Consider the following 14,707-nt stretch of genomic DNA (forward strand, 5'->3'; position numbering starts at 1 on the left):
GTGTATTCGTTAATTTTTTAGAAAAAAACTAGAAAATCTCTAAAAGTAGGTATGACAATTATATTGTGGCGCTCTCTATGCTTGTAACCAACCTACTTATTACCAGAGCCCTATAAGTAGAGTTACATCACCGAGCTATCCGGGTTGACGATAGCTGACTTCCTCATGTGTTTGAGTCACGGCCCAAAACATTAAAAATTTAATACTATATTTTAGGTGAATAACTCTACAAAGGCGATATATTTTATTAAATTACCCCATGTATGCCCCCTTATCATGCGCCGTGGATTACAGGAATCGTTTTTGAGCCGAGGGGATGCCACTTTTTTCATTTCCAAGGGACAAATTCCTTGGAAGGCAATGGGTCCTAAAAATGAAATGAAATCTTTGAAAACCATAATATAATTATCGATTGTGCTCTAAACATGTTGAAAAAATAAGGAATTCCAACTCTCAAACAATTCCAACATTGTTTAAATATTTAAAACCTAAATTTCCAAGGCTCACCAAAAACTCCAACAAACCCATTTTCATTCGGGAGAATAATGTTGATGCTAATAAAATTTAATAATTAAGGAAATCTCAAACAACTTTTTTATTTCGCATTTCAGGTAAAAAAAGATCTCCACAATTTAAGGATCATACATACTTTACTCCTTATTTGGAAACTCCTACTTCCGAAAATAGAGAAATACACTTAGTGGACAGGAATCTAATTTCATCAACAATATAAGATAAAACTCCTTATAACGATATATATATATATATATATATTCCGCATTAGTTACTTTATCCTTAGAAAATAATAATTGTATGTATTACAGATATTTCTCCTGAGGTAAAACATGTAAAGGAAATAAATACTAACATACAAATCCAACTTGGAGTCTATGAAGTAGAAATAAAGGAATGAAGGAAGATGAAGGAGAAAGAAGTTAAAATTTGGGATGCAGAATCAAAGTCTTTAAAATGCACTTTTCTTCGGTATTTAATTCAAACCATTTAAATTTTTTAAGTTTTTTAGTTTTAAGTTAAGTTTTAAATCCGTCTTTGGTCTAATAAAACCTTCGACAATTAACTTCAGTTAAGATTTGTTGAGGAACTATATGTTGTTCAATTAATCTATTGTTCCAAGAACTGTTTAGATCAATTTGCAAAAATAGAGGTTTTTTATTCAAATCTTAGTTAAACCAATTCCAAAAATTGTAAACTCAATAACTGATGAAACGGTTCCATTAATTAAGTCGTCTATAAATGTCGCCAAATGTCGTAAAATTTTATTTTTGACTGTGTCTAAGTATATTACTATGATAATGCACATACATTTACGAATGCAAGCTGCGATTATCAAAGAAAATAGAATAGCTACATTCGGAAGACGAAGAATGTTTATGCGAAATTAAGTAAGGTAAATGAATTATTATTAAAGTAACTATTCCATTTTTTCATAATAATTAAGCTCAATAAAATTATTTTTTTAGTATTCATCTATTGTATTAAGTTCTTCTTGGGCCATTTGATATCTGTCACAAGGGGGCTCTGCTTAGTACTTGGTTTATTTATGAAAAAAGAATATATTATGTAACAACCATGAAGTATCAAATAAGAGGAGAGAGTCTACAGCTGACAAAAAAATATAAGCGTATTTTTGTGTTAGCAAGATAACGCCGTGATAATATAAAGAACTGCCTACAGTGAATAAGATAGATTAGGGAGAAAAGTAGAATTCCTTTTGGAAGCAATTGATTATAGGATGAATGCTCGTCCAGATTGAAGTATTGAGAAAAAGGTACTATGAGTTCTGTCGACGTGGCTCTTTTTTGTTGAGTATTGGGCGAGTGTGAGGAGTCTGAGGAGTGTAATTGACAAGGGGAGTGTGTGTGAGTCATTGTGAGAAAAGTGTTGTGCTGGAAGGATGCCCCTGCGACTGGAGATGAAGAGACGTTTGACGGCGCGGTCTGATCGTGTCAAGTCCACAGACCTGCACCCAGTGGAGCCTTGGATGTTGGCCTCGCTTTACAACGGGAACGTGCACATTTGGAACTACGAGTCTCAGCAGTTGGTCAAGTCCCTGGAGGTGTGCGACTTGCCGGTGCGAGCCGCCAAGTTTGTGAGCCGTAAGAATTGGGTGGTGACGGGTTCTGACGACATGAAGCTGAATGTGTTCAACTACAACACCCTGGAGCGTGTGTCTTGCCTGGAGGCGCACTCTGACTATCTGCGGTCCCTGGCCGTCCACCCGAGTGAGCCCCTGGTCCTCTCCTCCTCGGACGACATGCTCATTAAGCTCTGGAACTGGGACAAGGCCTGGGCCTGTGAACAGGTCTTCGAGGGACACACGCACTACATAATGCAAGTGGTCATCAACCCCAAGGACAACAACACTTTTGCCTCCGCCTCTTTGGACCGCACCATCAAGGTCTGGCACTTGGGCGCATCGTGCCCCAACTTCACTCTGGAGGGACATGACAAGGGCGTCAACTGTCTGGACTACTACCACGCCGGGGACAAGCCCTACCTCATCTCGGGGGCAGACGATCGCTCCGTCAAGATTTGGGATTATCAGAATAAGAATTGCGTGCAAACCCTGGAAGGACACGCCCAAAACATAGCGTCTGGTAAGGCAGACACCACTTGCTTTCTCTTTTCATTCATTCCAAAACATTTCTTCCATTCCAAAGTGTGTTTCCATCCAGAGCTCCCCATAATCTTGACTGGGTCTGAGGATGGAACGGTACGGATCTGGCATGCAAGTACATATCGCCTCGAAAATACTCTTAATTATGGCCTTGAGCGCGTTTGGAGTATAAGTTCTTTGAAAGGTTCCAACAATGTATCCATTGGCTATGATGAAGGTTCTATTCTTGTCAAACTTGGTCGAGAAGAACCAGCGATGTCCATGGATTCCTCTGGCAAGATTGTTTGGGCAAAACATTCTGAACTACAACAAGGTAATTTGAAGACTCTTGGTGATGTTGACCTTAAAGATGGAGAAACGTTGCCTATTTCTGTCAAGGATATGGGTTCATGTGAAATATACCCACAAACAATAACACATAATTCTAATGGACGGTTTGTTTAGTTTATTATTTTAATATTGTTAAATTTTTATATATGAATAAGGTGAATTTATCCCTTGCCAGCACTCAGACTTTTTTGTACTTATATATAATGTCTACACTGCTACAAAAAAGTCTTGAAGGATCAATATTTTATAATTCCGCTTTCTGCTGAATTATTATTATATTATGAATCAATATTATTTATTTCGATAATAGTATTGAAATTTGAATCATAGATTGTTTATTTTGAATCTTTGCTTTTCAATATTATTTTCCCTTCAACTTTTTTCGTAAAAGTAGAACTTGCTATATGCGGCTAAAATTGGGTTACCATATCTATCATTGCCAGATATGGTAACCGTAGTAAATGTATTTCATAAATTAATAAATATATGAAATACAGTGGGTAATAATAATTTTGAACTAAAATGAGCACTCGGTAGAGGTAAGATACACTGCCCCCGATATGAGGTTAAGTAACTGAGTCTCTTTTTTCAATTTACAGATATTAGTGGAGCTCATTGAAACTTCCTATTCGTACGACATAACACTTTAATGTTTTTTTAAATAAATGACGTCTCTGGTACATTTCATATTTTGTTACAGTAATTGTGTTTAGGAAACAAAATTTCAACAGTCCAATAGTGGCTATGCTAGCGGATATAATTTTATGAAATTATGACACTTAAAGAATAAAATTCTTAAGTTTTCTTACAATTAGTTGTAGATGACAATAAATTTATTCGTAGGTAGAGACAAATGTATCCTCTATGTTTCGTAGTCGACAAACTAAATTTGGCAGCTTTAATTTTCATTGTTTTTTTTAAACATATTGGCATTTCATATTATTTGAATCTATGATTTGTAACCACAAGTTTATGTACTGATGAAGTACGTTGAGTAAGGCTGATAATTTGTTGGGGTTATAATTAGCGATGAAAATCGTGTATATTTTGGGCATGTTAAAAAAACCCGAAAATCAACGTTGTAAGCCTGGCAATTTGAATAATGTTTTGAAGGAGAGCAGCTTAACTGTATGACGTTTCATTAGATCAGCCACTATCAACTGTGACATGGGGGGACGAAATAAACAGACATTGACAGAATTACTCCGATGTCTATCCTCAATTTTAGTCATGATCGAACAAGGGCTTACAATTATAACTCCGCAAAAGATCCTCAAGGTCACTCTCCGTCTTTTATAAGCATACACGAATGTTCAATCAGTTTATTAATAAAATTGAATGTAATAAAAAAGAAGTTCACGACTCAAGAGTGAAATAATAATGAAAACAGCGAAGGAGAAGAAAATTCATTTTTTAGATTACCAATTAAAAAAAAAAAAAAACACCAGCTAAAAGATACACACGTTTCACTTCACTAGTTATAAGCAATGATGCTAATCTTTTGGTTTTTTTAGCTCGCCTGCTTTTATTAAGGTTCCAACCTGAAGAGTGAATTTTCTTTTCCTAAGCTACTTTTTAAAGTTCAATATAATGTATTCGTACTAATGCTGCCGCAGTGAGTCCTGGACTTCTATTAGACCCGGTGCTTGATTGACACAAATTATTTTCTAAAATAATGTTATACTTTTCAATGAAATCCTTCATAATATTAGGATTTTCTAACCATGAAATTGTATTTTGGCACAATTGTATAATTGCATATAATATATATGCACATACCTGGGTTAACACAAAATTTTGTAATAGTTGCAAATTTCATGTAGATTATTGATTATTTTCTTACTTAAAAGTTGGCTTACCTATAAAAAGAGTTAAAATACTAAAAATAATTAAATAGAAAGTTCTCGAAAACCAAATTTGATTCGAAAAAAGCTAAGTATAGTGCACAAAGTTTAAATACTGTAATTGAATTTAAAATATTTATTTTTGTTGCCATCTATGTATTATTTTAGCTCATCCTTCAAAAAAAGTAATTTGTTCGACATAATAATGTTATTAATATATAGAAAAAAACAATTAGGGGACATTCACAAACCACGTACCCACTTAGGGTGTAGGATGATAAGGCCTTAAACCATGTCTCAGGAGGGTCAATTTAAATTATGTAAACCTGCTTAATATGGCAAGATGGCATAAATTACAGCATAGGGAACAGGAAAGAAAAATTTGTAATGGTTTGACCTATTTCTTTTTTTGAAAAAAAGTGACGTTTCCTATAGAAAGGCATTTTATTAAAAGAAAAACAATATTTGTTTTCTAAATACACTGTCATTAGATTCCTTAGAAAATTATTTAAAAAAATATATATTTTTTTTGGCAGTACATTCTTAATACTTCAATCATAGCAATGATAACACAAGGGAACAATTACTAGCTCAAAATTTGTAATCATGAATGGAAGCAAAGGATGGCATTTATCTATTAATTCAAGACTGATATCAACTTTTCTTTGACTCATCAAGTTTAAGAAATATTTTGGATTATAGTAATTCGGAACTATTATGAGTCATTTTTCACTATTAAGACAACCACCAAAATAAAATTAAGAAAGCTTACGCAGTAGAGTTTATTATTATTATGCAAGTTTTAAATTGATTATGTATCATGTTTTGAACTCGAAGATTTCCTTTTTTAGACTGGAAAATGAAGAAAAACGACACTCTACTTTAGACTCTTACAAATTATTAATAATTCGTAGTGATAAGAAGTATCATGGCTTTTATTATATTAAATATTCAATGTGCAATTTTAAAAACCCATATTTTAAAAATACGTATTTGAATGGAACAGCAAGCTCAATGGACAACGCGCTCGGGAGAAATCATTCTCTTTAACTTAATGTGCGGATGTTCAATAGTCTGTCGTTCCTAGAGAATGGAATATATTTAATGTATATCGACTTCAAAGACTATTCGTAGATTCGATGATTAATTGTAATATTATAATGTTTACTTATACCTAACAAGTACAACTCCATCTAACTAATTAAAAGAACATTATGCAAAAAAAAAAAAATGTATCTTTTGTTCTATTTTGTTATTTTTTGAGTAATTCCATTTCTTATGAGGGTGTGTGGCAAACAGACTACATTATCGGATATCTGGGTAATTCTTAAAAATGTTCTTGATTATTTCATTCTCGCCCTCCTACCTTGTCACAGCTGATTATAGATGAAATAATGAGACGTCATGAGAGCTCTTCTCCAAAATATTATCAAATTGTTGTGTTACCATATTGATTTTCGTTTTCTTTTTTCTTAGCATGCCTAAAATACACAGAATTTTAATCCCTAATTACCGAATTAATATTTATTTATTTTATATTTCACATTAAGAGCCTTTTATCTGAATATGAAAGTTAAGAAAGTCCACCCAAGTTAAGAGTTCACTCTAGTCTCGTATGAGGCCTGGCTTGGTTTTTTTTTCTTCTGATAATTTTCTATCCTATCATAATCAGAATTTGAGCATGTTTTGTTGATGATAAAGGATCTCGAATTTATTCTTTTGTCCTAACTCTAAGAGATATGGAAGTTTTTAATGAAATAAGATTAATCTAAGCAATTAATAGGACATCTAAATTTAAAATTTGTCTCTCCATCTACCCTAATGTGTTTTTTTTCAGTATCATAGTTACGTCTCTTAAATTGTGATAAAATATATATGTTGAATAGATTAATGTAGAGTCATATCCATATCATATCATTTAAAGAACATATTTTCATGATTAAAATAGCGCAAATGAGAAGACTGAAGAAGATATTCCAGTCGTGAGTGATCGAAAAATACTTAAAGAAGTAATTTAAATATAAGTGTGGTGCAGTCGTGCGGAAGTTTCCAAAATCCTTTTCTGACACATCCTCGAAATTGGTTTACATACTGATTATGCACAGAAACTTCAGAAGTTTACTGAAAGAAGATTTGTTGTATGTTTTTTTATATTATTATTGTTATTTTTTTTATTGTAAAAGGGATAAAGGTCATCTTAAATTTGATTGTAAATACCCTCCCCCTATTTCTTTTCGTTCCCATTCAGACAAAAAGAGGAAAAAATGTGCAGTGAAAGTCAAGGTCCAATATTGCATATATTCAATTAAAGTTGAATAGGTTGGTCTTAATTTCAAATAGTGGGAGATTTGGTCAAGTGTACAATTTTTGGAAATTTTTGACATGTTTATCACCGATTTAAAAAAACAACAATACGGGAATCTGGGGGGGAGAGAGGTAAAGAAAATAAGTATGTAAGCCCACATGTGGGGGGTAAAATTATGTAAGTATATGAGCACGTAGAGCCCTAGGAAACACAAATGAATGAAAGAAGGAACATAATATTGAAAAAAGGTAAATGTTTGTACCAGATTAAGAGTTGTACTAAGAAAGAAAATATGGCAAAATGCTAATGCGAAAAAATCAATATATTTTTACACCATCAACTTCACCAATAGTAATGAATTTGATGCTGATAAAAAAGAAAAAGTTGATTAAATACAAAAAAAAAATACTTCATGCTGATTTTATGCCAAGTAGTTTATGTAGTAGTAAAATATGGTTGCAACATTTCTTATACAGGCATAAAATTGATATTGTCCAATATAATTCAGGTAATTGTAAGGTGTACCTCCTTAATTTGAGAAATTTATTATAAACAATAGGGGTAGTTTTATTAAGGATAATTATTTTTGAAGTATGCAGTATCCTCCTACTCCTAAATAGAGGTTAATAGTTTTTTAATGAAAAAAACAACCTTAAATAATTAGAAAAAGACAAACGGTAGTGCGTATTTCTTCTTTTTTGTTCATTATTTAACAAGTCGTCGTGGTGTTAGTATCTCCCTCTGAAAAAATTATTTTCGCTTATTTTTGGTGGAAATTGTTTTACAAATGCCTAATAAAATAAATATACATAAATTTAAATATAATTATAATATTTTCCCTACACTATTGGTACTTTAAATGTTGAAGGGTTTCCTCTTTATAGGAGTAATTCATTTCCTCCCCTCCAAAACATATAATAAGCAGCTAGTATTAACTAAGGTCTAAATTCAGTAGTACCATATGTCTCTCTCCCACCTTCTCCTCGCGACTTTTAATATTGATGTCATAGTGAATTAGTGGTAGCATGTTTTGTCAAAATCTGTTTTTCTTGCCCAACAGTGTGTACTCTACATTAAATTGAAAATTCAAGTAATAGTGACGTCATAAACCATAAGTGGTTGCGTGTTTTGAAAAAATATGCATGTCTTGCCCAGCAGTCTGTACAATACATCAGACTGAAAATTCTAGCAAGCCCGATTACATGATGGTCTAACCTTCTATTTCTATTAACCTTGGATATTAATATGTATGATATATATTTTTTTGGTAAAAGCCTACTTTGAGATTAAACCATGTTGCATATGACAAAATCTAATTTATATTGAGCTAATTTCAATAATCTTACTAATTTTTGAAGATAATTTATGTATACTGGTGTTTAAGTTAAGTTGCAAATACTGAAATGTTTATTTGTTTCCTATATGTATGAATAGGTTTGTTGTTGTGTGTGGAGATGGAGAATACATAATTTACACTGCTATGGCACTTCGGAATAAGTCATTTGGTTCTGCCCAAGAATTTGTATGGGCAGCTGAATCTTCGGAATATGCTATTCGTGAAAACTCATCAACTCTTAAAGTTTTTAAGAATTTTAAGGAGAAACAATCACTAAAACCAGAATTCGGCATCGAAAGTATTTATGGTGGATGTATGCTGGGCGTAAAATCTCCCTCTGGATTGGCTTTTTACGATTGGGAAACATTAGAGCTTATTAGAAGAATTGAAACTCAACCACGGAGTGTGTGTTGGTCTGACAATGGAGAACTAGTAGCTCTAATTACAGATGAGTGTTATTTCATTCTCAGATACCAAAAGGAAATTGTTGCTTATGCACGTGAAACGAAGCAAAATGTATCGGATGATGGAATAGAAGAAGCGTTTGAAGTTCTTAGTGAAAATCCCGAATGTGTTAGAACTGGTGTTTGGATTGGAGATTGTTTTATTTATACGAATAGTTTGAATCGGTTAAATTATTATGTCGGTGGAGAAATAGTTACCATATCTCATTTAGACAGGTACGGATATTATAGTATTAATTGTTAAAATTTTAAAGGTCATAATTGTCCAGTCATATATTTCACATTGATAAATATATAATCTGGGGTTTTCAAACAAAAAGGATATGGTTCCTGAAATGAGTGGGAGATAATACTATCAAAACGAGGGGATTGAAAGTTTCATTTATTTGCCAGATTTAAATTTAGTTTGTGCATCATTGGATTGTAGTCCTAATCAGAAATGAAAGTTCGATTTATAGCATTATCCAAAGCTCTGTATTCAGTTAGGCGAATCAATGCGAAGTTTGCAGATATATTATTGATCTTACCTAATTTATCCTTGTTCAAACTTTTGAGAGACATAGTTTTAACAATGATGCTGAGAATAATAATAAAAATTGGGTGTTTTAGAATATGAGTCATTGAACTGGACGATGTCCCAAAAAAGGTTAAATTATAATATTCGTATAATATCTTATCTTAGTCATGTTTTATTGACTTGTTGGAATTATGCATTTTTCAACGTTTTGTAATTCATTCTTGCCAATAAATTCAATTTAATTTTTTTTTAAATAATAATTTATCATATAATATGGACAAAGGGGTGGAAATATAACTTCAACCAATATTCAGAATGGGTCTAAACTTAGTATTATTTATTATTGCAAATAGCTCTCAAACATAACCAAAAAATTAGCTACTCAAAGATGAGTGGGTTCACCAAGTGTGTGATTTGAGATTAATGGAGAAAGTTGCTTAGATAAGGGATAAATTAACACATTTATTGTTATTATTTTTTATATTTCTTGAAGAAATGTGAATAACAACTAAATCCCGGCGAGCATAATTTAAAAAAAATTGTTGGTGATTTTTTTTTTTTTTTTTTTTTTGACAATTATTAAATATTGCACCCTATTTTAAACATTCTAATGTCATTAGCTAGTAAGGATCACTATAAGGATCTCTGTCAGAAGATATGTCGTATCTCAAAGTTAGCACTTAAAGGACATTTTCAAAAGATGGATTATATAATTGATGGGATTTTAATCTTTTTCACATATCTACTATATATCGTGAATTGTAGCACTTAAGAGACATACACTTGACATTATTGAAAACATTATAAATGAGGGTATTCTAAGCAAAGTGTACACTTCTTAGAAATTTACGATATAACCACTGATTTTAATAATTTTTGGTCACAGATTCTATCACAACAAACAGAATGAGTGAAATTTTAAACTTGTATGAGAACGAGAGCCAGTTGATGAGTACTTCAAAGTTTGGCCACTTCCGAAAGATATTCGAATTTTAGTAGGGCTTAACTCTGTCTAGAGTCAACAGATTTCAATAATATTTACATTTAAGTACTGGCAAGATCAAGTGCTTTAATTCAATTTCATGAGAAATATAGCATTAGTGCTAAGAAACTCCTTGAAATATTATTACGATATATTAAAAATGGCGCCCCTGCCAATCTACAAGTTTGATTTTGCTATTTTTTGTTTAAGGTTTAATATACTCATACCCTATGCGTACGCAAAAAAAATCAAAGTAAGAACACAATGGAATCTCATTTATCCATTTAATTAGATAATGGCAGAATCTCCATAAATTAAATTTCTTAGTTACCATGGGGGAAAAAATAGATTTTTTTTTTAAGTTGTTGGTATTTAAGACTTTTCTCAAAGTTAAAACTTCGTATTCCTGGATGCTACCTATGATTTTTTATCAACATTCCTTAGAGGCGATGATCATGGTTTTCTATTTAAAAAAAAATGGCAATCCTTGTTACTATTACCTCCGACATCATTTGGATATTTTTGACATGTCATCACCGATTTTGATTATTTTTGGTGAGAGTGTTTATCTAATCAAAATAACTTTATGTCTTAAATTTAAGACTTGTTCGAGCACGAGGGCCCGTTTTGGAGTCCCTCAAAGTTTGGCCTTTTCCGAAGGATACGCGAACTCTAGTGGGACATAGCTCCACTTAGACATAACGGATTTCAAAAATGTTTTCTTGACAATACTCTTTGCAAGTGCTTTTATTTTATTTTATTAAAAATAAAATATATATAAATGTTCAAAAAATATCATTATTGCGAAATATTAAAAAATGCGCAACAACCATGTTTCGAGTTTGATTTTGACAATTTTTTTGTTAGAAGTGTGACTTACTCATACAAATATAACTTTGCAAAATACTAGAATTGTACCTCAATGGAATCATCTTCATTTAGGTCTATAATTGAAAAAGTAATAATTGTCATAATATTCCTGATTATTCTTGAAAAAAATTGATGATTTTTTAAGTATAACGAAGGTTAATTTTTCGATATTAACGGCTTTTCTGAAAAATACAACTTTTTAATCAAGTATGTTTCTCAGAGTTGCCATCAGTGTCAACAAATTCACCTTTGGTGTATACTAAAAACGACATTCACAAATTTCTTGTAATTACTTATTTACTATTATCTGCAACTACAATTGCTATGACAGTATATTTATTCTAGTGCCAACTGATTGAATTGAAGGCCAAATTCGGAAATTATAAATGATCTCTCACTTTTTTGACGACTATGCTAGTCAATACCAACACAGCCTCCTTAAGCATGGTAAGCCACAAAATGAACTTTCCTATCGCTGAAATTTGACATTTTTTTGCCAATATTCATGTGAAGGACCAGGACTTCCTTGTTTAACCGATCTGGGACAGTTGAAATAATAATGTATCTCTCAATTTTCTCTACCCTCCTGAGTCGGCATAAATTTATATTTTCCCTAAAAAACTATGAATAGGTATATTTACTTCGGATATTTTTGACACTTTATAATCTGTTAATCGAGTGAGTCTCTATACGTTAAAAAATCAGTATTTTGACCTTAAATGATTTATTTTTTATGTAAAAGTTAATTGTCCAAATAATAGAAAAATTTAATTTACTAAGATGTAAATCATTTTTCCTTAAATAGTATTTATTTTGATATCAAATTAAAATTGATCTGTTGGTAATAGAAAAATTGAAAATTATAGAAAATATTTATGAAAATACGAGTAATACAAAGACAGTAATTTTTACGATAAACTGTAATATGATTGATTTATATGAAAGTTTTAAGGTAAAGGAAAATAACAAAACAATATGATCAAAACTTAGCTGTTAATCAAATGTATAATGAAGATTTTGAGCTAGACTTATGATACTTTCCTAACATATATTGATAAAATAATGAAAAATTTCATTTTGTAAGAAAAGTTTATATGATGAATGAGACAATACATGTTTGACATGATTAAGTATATTTATAAGTTGGAAGAATTAGGAAGGAAGGATAGAACATGGAAATTAATATTTTGGTAAATATGACTTTTTTTTAAATTATAGTTCAAAATGAAGATGATTCCATTAAGATCCCACTCTAATTTTGCACAGTCATAATATGAGTAGGTCAAACTTCTAACAAAAAATTGGCAAAATCAAATTTGATTCTTTTATGAGTGAGCTTTAAAATTTGGAACTTGCCTAATTTAATAAACATATATTATTTAGAAGCTTAAATTTGATTTTTTGCAGGACTATGTACATCCTTGGATATATTCCTTCGGATAACAAACTTTATCTTGGTGATAAAGAACTACATGTAGTATCATTTCAACTTCTATTGTCAGTTCTTGAGTATCAAACTGCTGTGATGCGACGTGATTTTGATACTGCAGATAAAGTTCTACCTGTTATTCCGAGGGACCAGCGTATACGAGTGGCACACTTTTTAGAAAAACAGGGCTTTAAAAAGCAAGCCCTTGTCGTCACTTCAGACTTAGAGCATAAATTTGAGCTAGCAATCTGTTTAGGAGATTTAAAAACAGCACAAAGCCTGGTTATTGAAAATCCTGGTGAGCAAAAATGGAAGCAACTAGCAGAATTAGCTATAGCTAATGCTGACTTTGATCTTGCTCAAAGTTGCTTGAAGGAAGCTAAAGATTTTGGAGGCTTACTTCTCCTAGCCACTTCTTTGGGGAACAACTTGGTTATTAACTACTTAAGCAACTCTGCTGCTCAACTAGGGAGGAAAAACATATCTTTTATTTCCTCATTCCTTATGGGTAATTTGGAAAACTGTTTGGACATCCTTATTTCTACCAATCGTTTACCTGAGGCTGCATTTTTTTCTCGCACTTACTTGCCAACATTAATTCCTAAAGTATTGTCGTTATGGAAAGAAAAACTAAATCAAAAATCAGTTAAAGCAAGTCAGAGTTTGGCAGATCCAATTAATTACTCAAATCTATTTGAAAATTATAATGACGCAATTGGAGTTGAAAAATTTTTACAAAAAAAGAGAATGGAGTTGTTAGTGGCTACAGAATATATTGGTGTAACTATTATACATAATCATATCTTAACATTTAATTATTAATTATTTTTATAGTCAAATGATGATCTTGGGCTTATTCACTCAGTTGAAAACAAAGAAGGTTGTAATTCTTTGGATACATTAGTCACTAATGAGAATAATATAGAGAGAAAATTTTCTGATAAACACAATGATATTGAAGCTGAATTGGAAGGAATGAGATTGGATTGTACCGAGTCAAACTTTGATAGTATTAATGATAATGAATTATTTGATGATTAATAATATTTTTTATGTTCGTGTTTGCGTGCTTTTATTCAATAAATAATAATTATATCTTTTTAAGACATAATCAAGTCTGATGTAATACATCCTCTCTAACTGGGTTAAGTTTATATTAAATGCATAATGAAGAATTGTAATTCTTAGAATTTGAGGATGTCTTGGGGATATAAACATGAACGGCGGAAATATTTTTTTTAATGAAAGAGTAAGATGAATTGATAAAACTATAAAAAATTTGAATTGATTAATCTTAGTTATGGAATTAGCAGTTTTATATGAATTGTTATTAGTTCACGACACAACATTTTATTTAGTAAATACTTGATAAAAGAGCTGAAATTTAAATATATCTCCTATTATGATATTTTTTCACCTTTTTGTTTAAATATTATGCATTCACTGAATGCTTACAATTAATAAAATTATTCACCAATAATATTAGAGCTTGATTCCTTGAAACTATTTTTTTTAAACCTAATAGTTCATTTTTTGGTATAAAAGTCTATTTTTGTGGGTTCTACTAAATTACTCGTTCATGGGGTCCCCATTTTACCAGTTTTCTGGAAGAAGAAAAATCTGTGTTATATGGAATTTGTACTGTTCAGGGTCTTTTTTAGTACTAAAACCTGTAAAATTGGATAAATTATTTACTTTTTACTATATTTTTTATTATTGTCTTTATTTTTTTCAACCTTTCTTGGATCCTACTATTTTACCTTCTTTTTTTTAAACTATATAAATAAAGTTTTGACTTTTATCAATCGCACTAATATTCTTATCACCTTGAATTATCATGAAACTTTGCAGTTTTTTTTTATTACAAGGGTTATACGGTTAAAATTTAAAAAAAAAACAATGACCATATACCTAGGATATATAGCTAATCAAATATTTACCAAACTGCAAATTTATTAATCTTAATACTCCAGAGCTGAGACTTGGAATAAG

At 31.2% G+C, this 14,707-nt stretch overlaps 1 protein-coding gene across 1 annotated transcript; it reads left to right on the top strand.

The window, feature by feature from the left end:
- Window positions 1-901: 901 nt before the first annotated feature.
- beta'COP (coatomer subunit beta') lies at window positions 902-13,826 on the top strand. Its single transcript, XM_040722000.2, has 6 exons — window positions 902-1,408; window positions 1,482-2,618; window positions 2,682-3,072; window positions 8,552-9,133; window positions 12,694-13,495; window positions 13,550-13,826. The coding sequence occupies exons 2-6, from the start codon at window positions 1,916-1,918 to the stop codon at window positions 13,754-13,756; spliced, it is 2,685 nt and encodes an 894-aa protein (XP_040577934.1). The 5' UTR covers window positions 902-1,408; window positions 1,482-1,915; the 3' UTR covers window positions 13,757-13,826.
- The last annotated feature ends 881 nt before the right edge of the window (window positions 13,827-14,707 follow it).

Source organism: Lepeophtheirus salmonis, chromosome 12 (genome assembly GCF_016086655.4).
Source record: "Lepeophtheirus salmonis chromosome 12, UVic_Lsal_1.4, whole genome shotgun sequence".
Taxonomy (NCBI): Eukaryota; Metazoa; Arthropoda; class Copepoda; order Siphonostomatoida; family Caligidae; genus Lepeophtheirus; species Lepeophtheirus salmonis.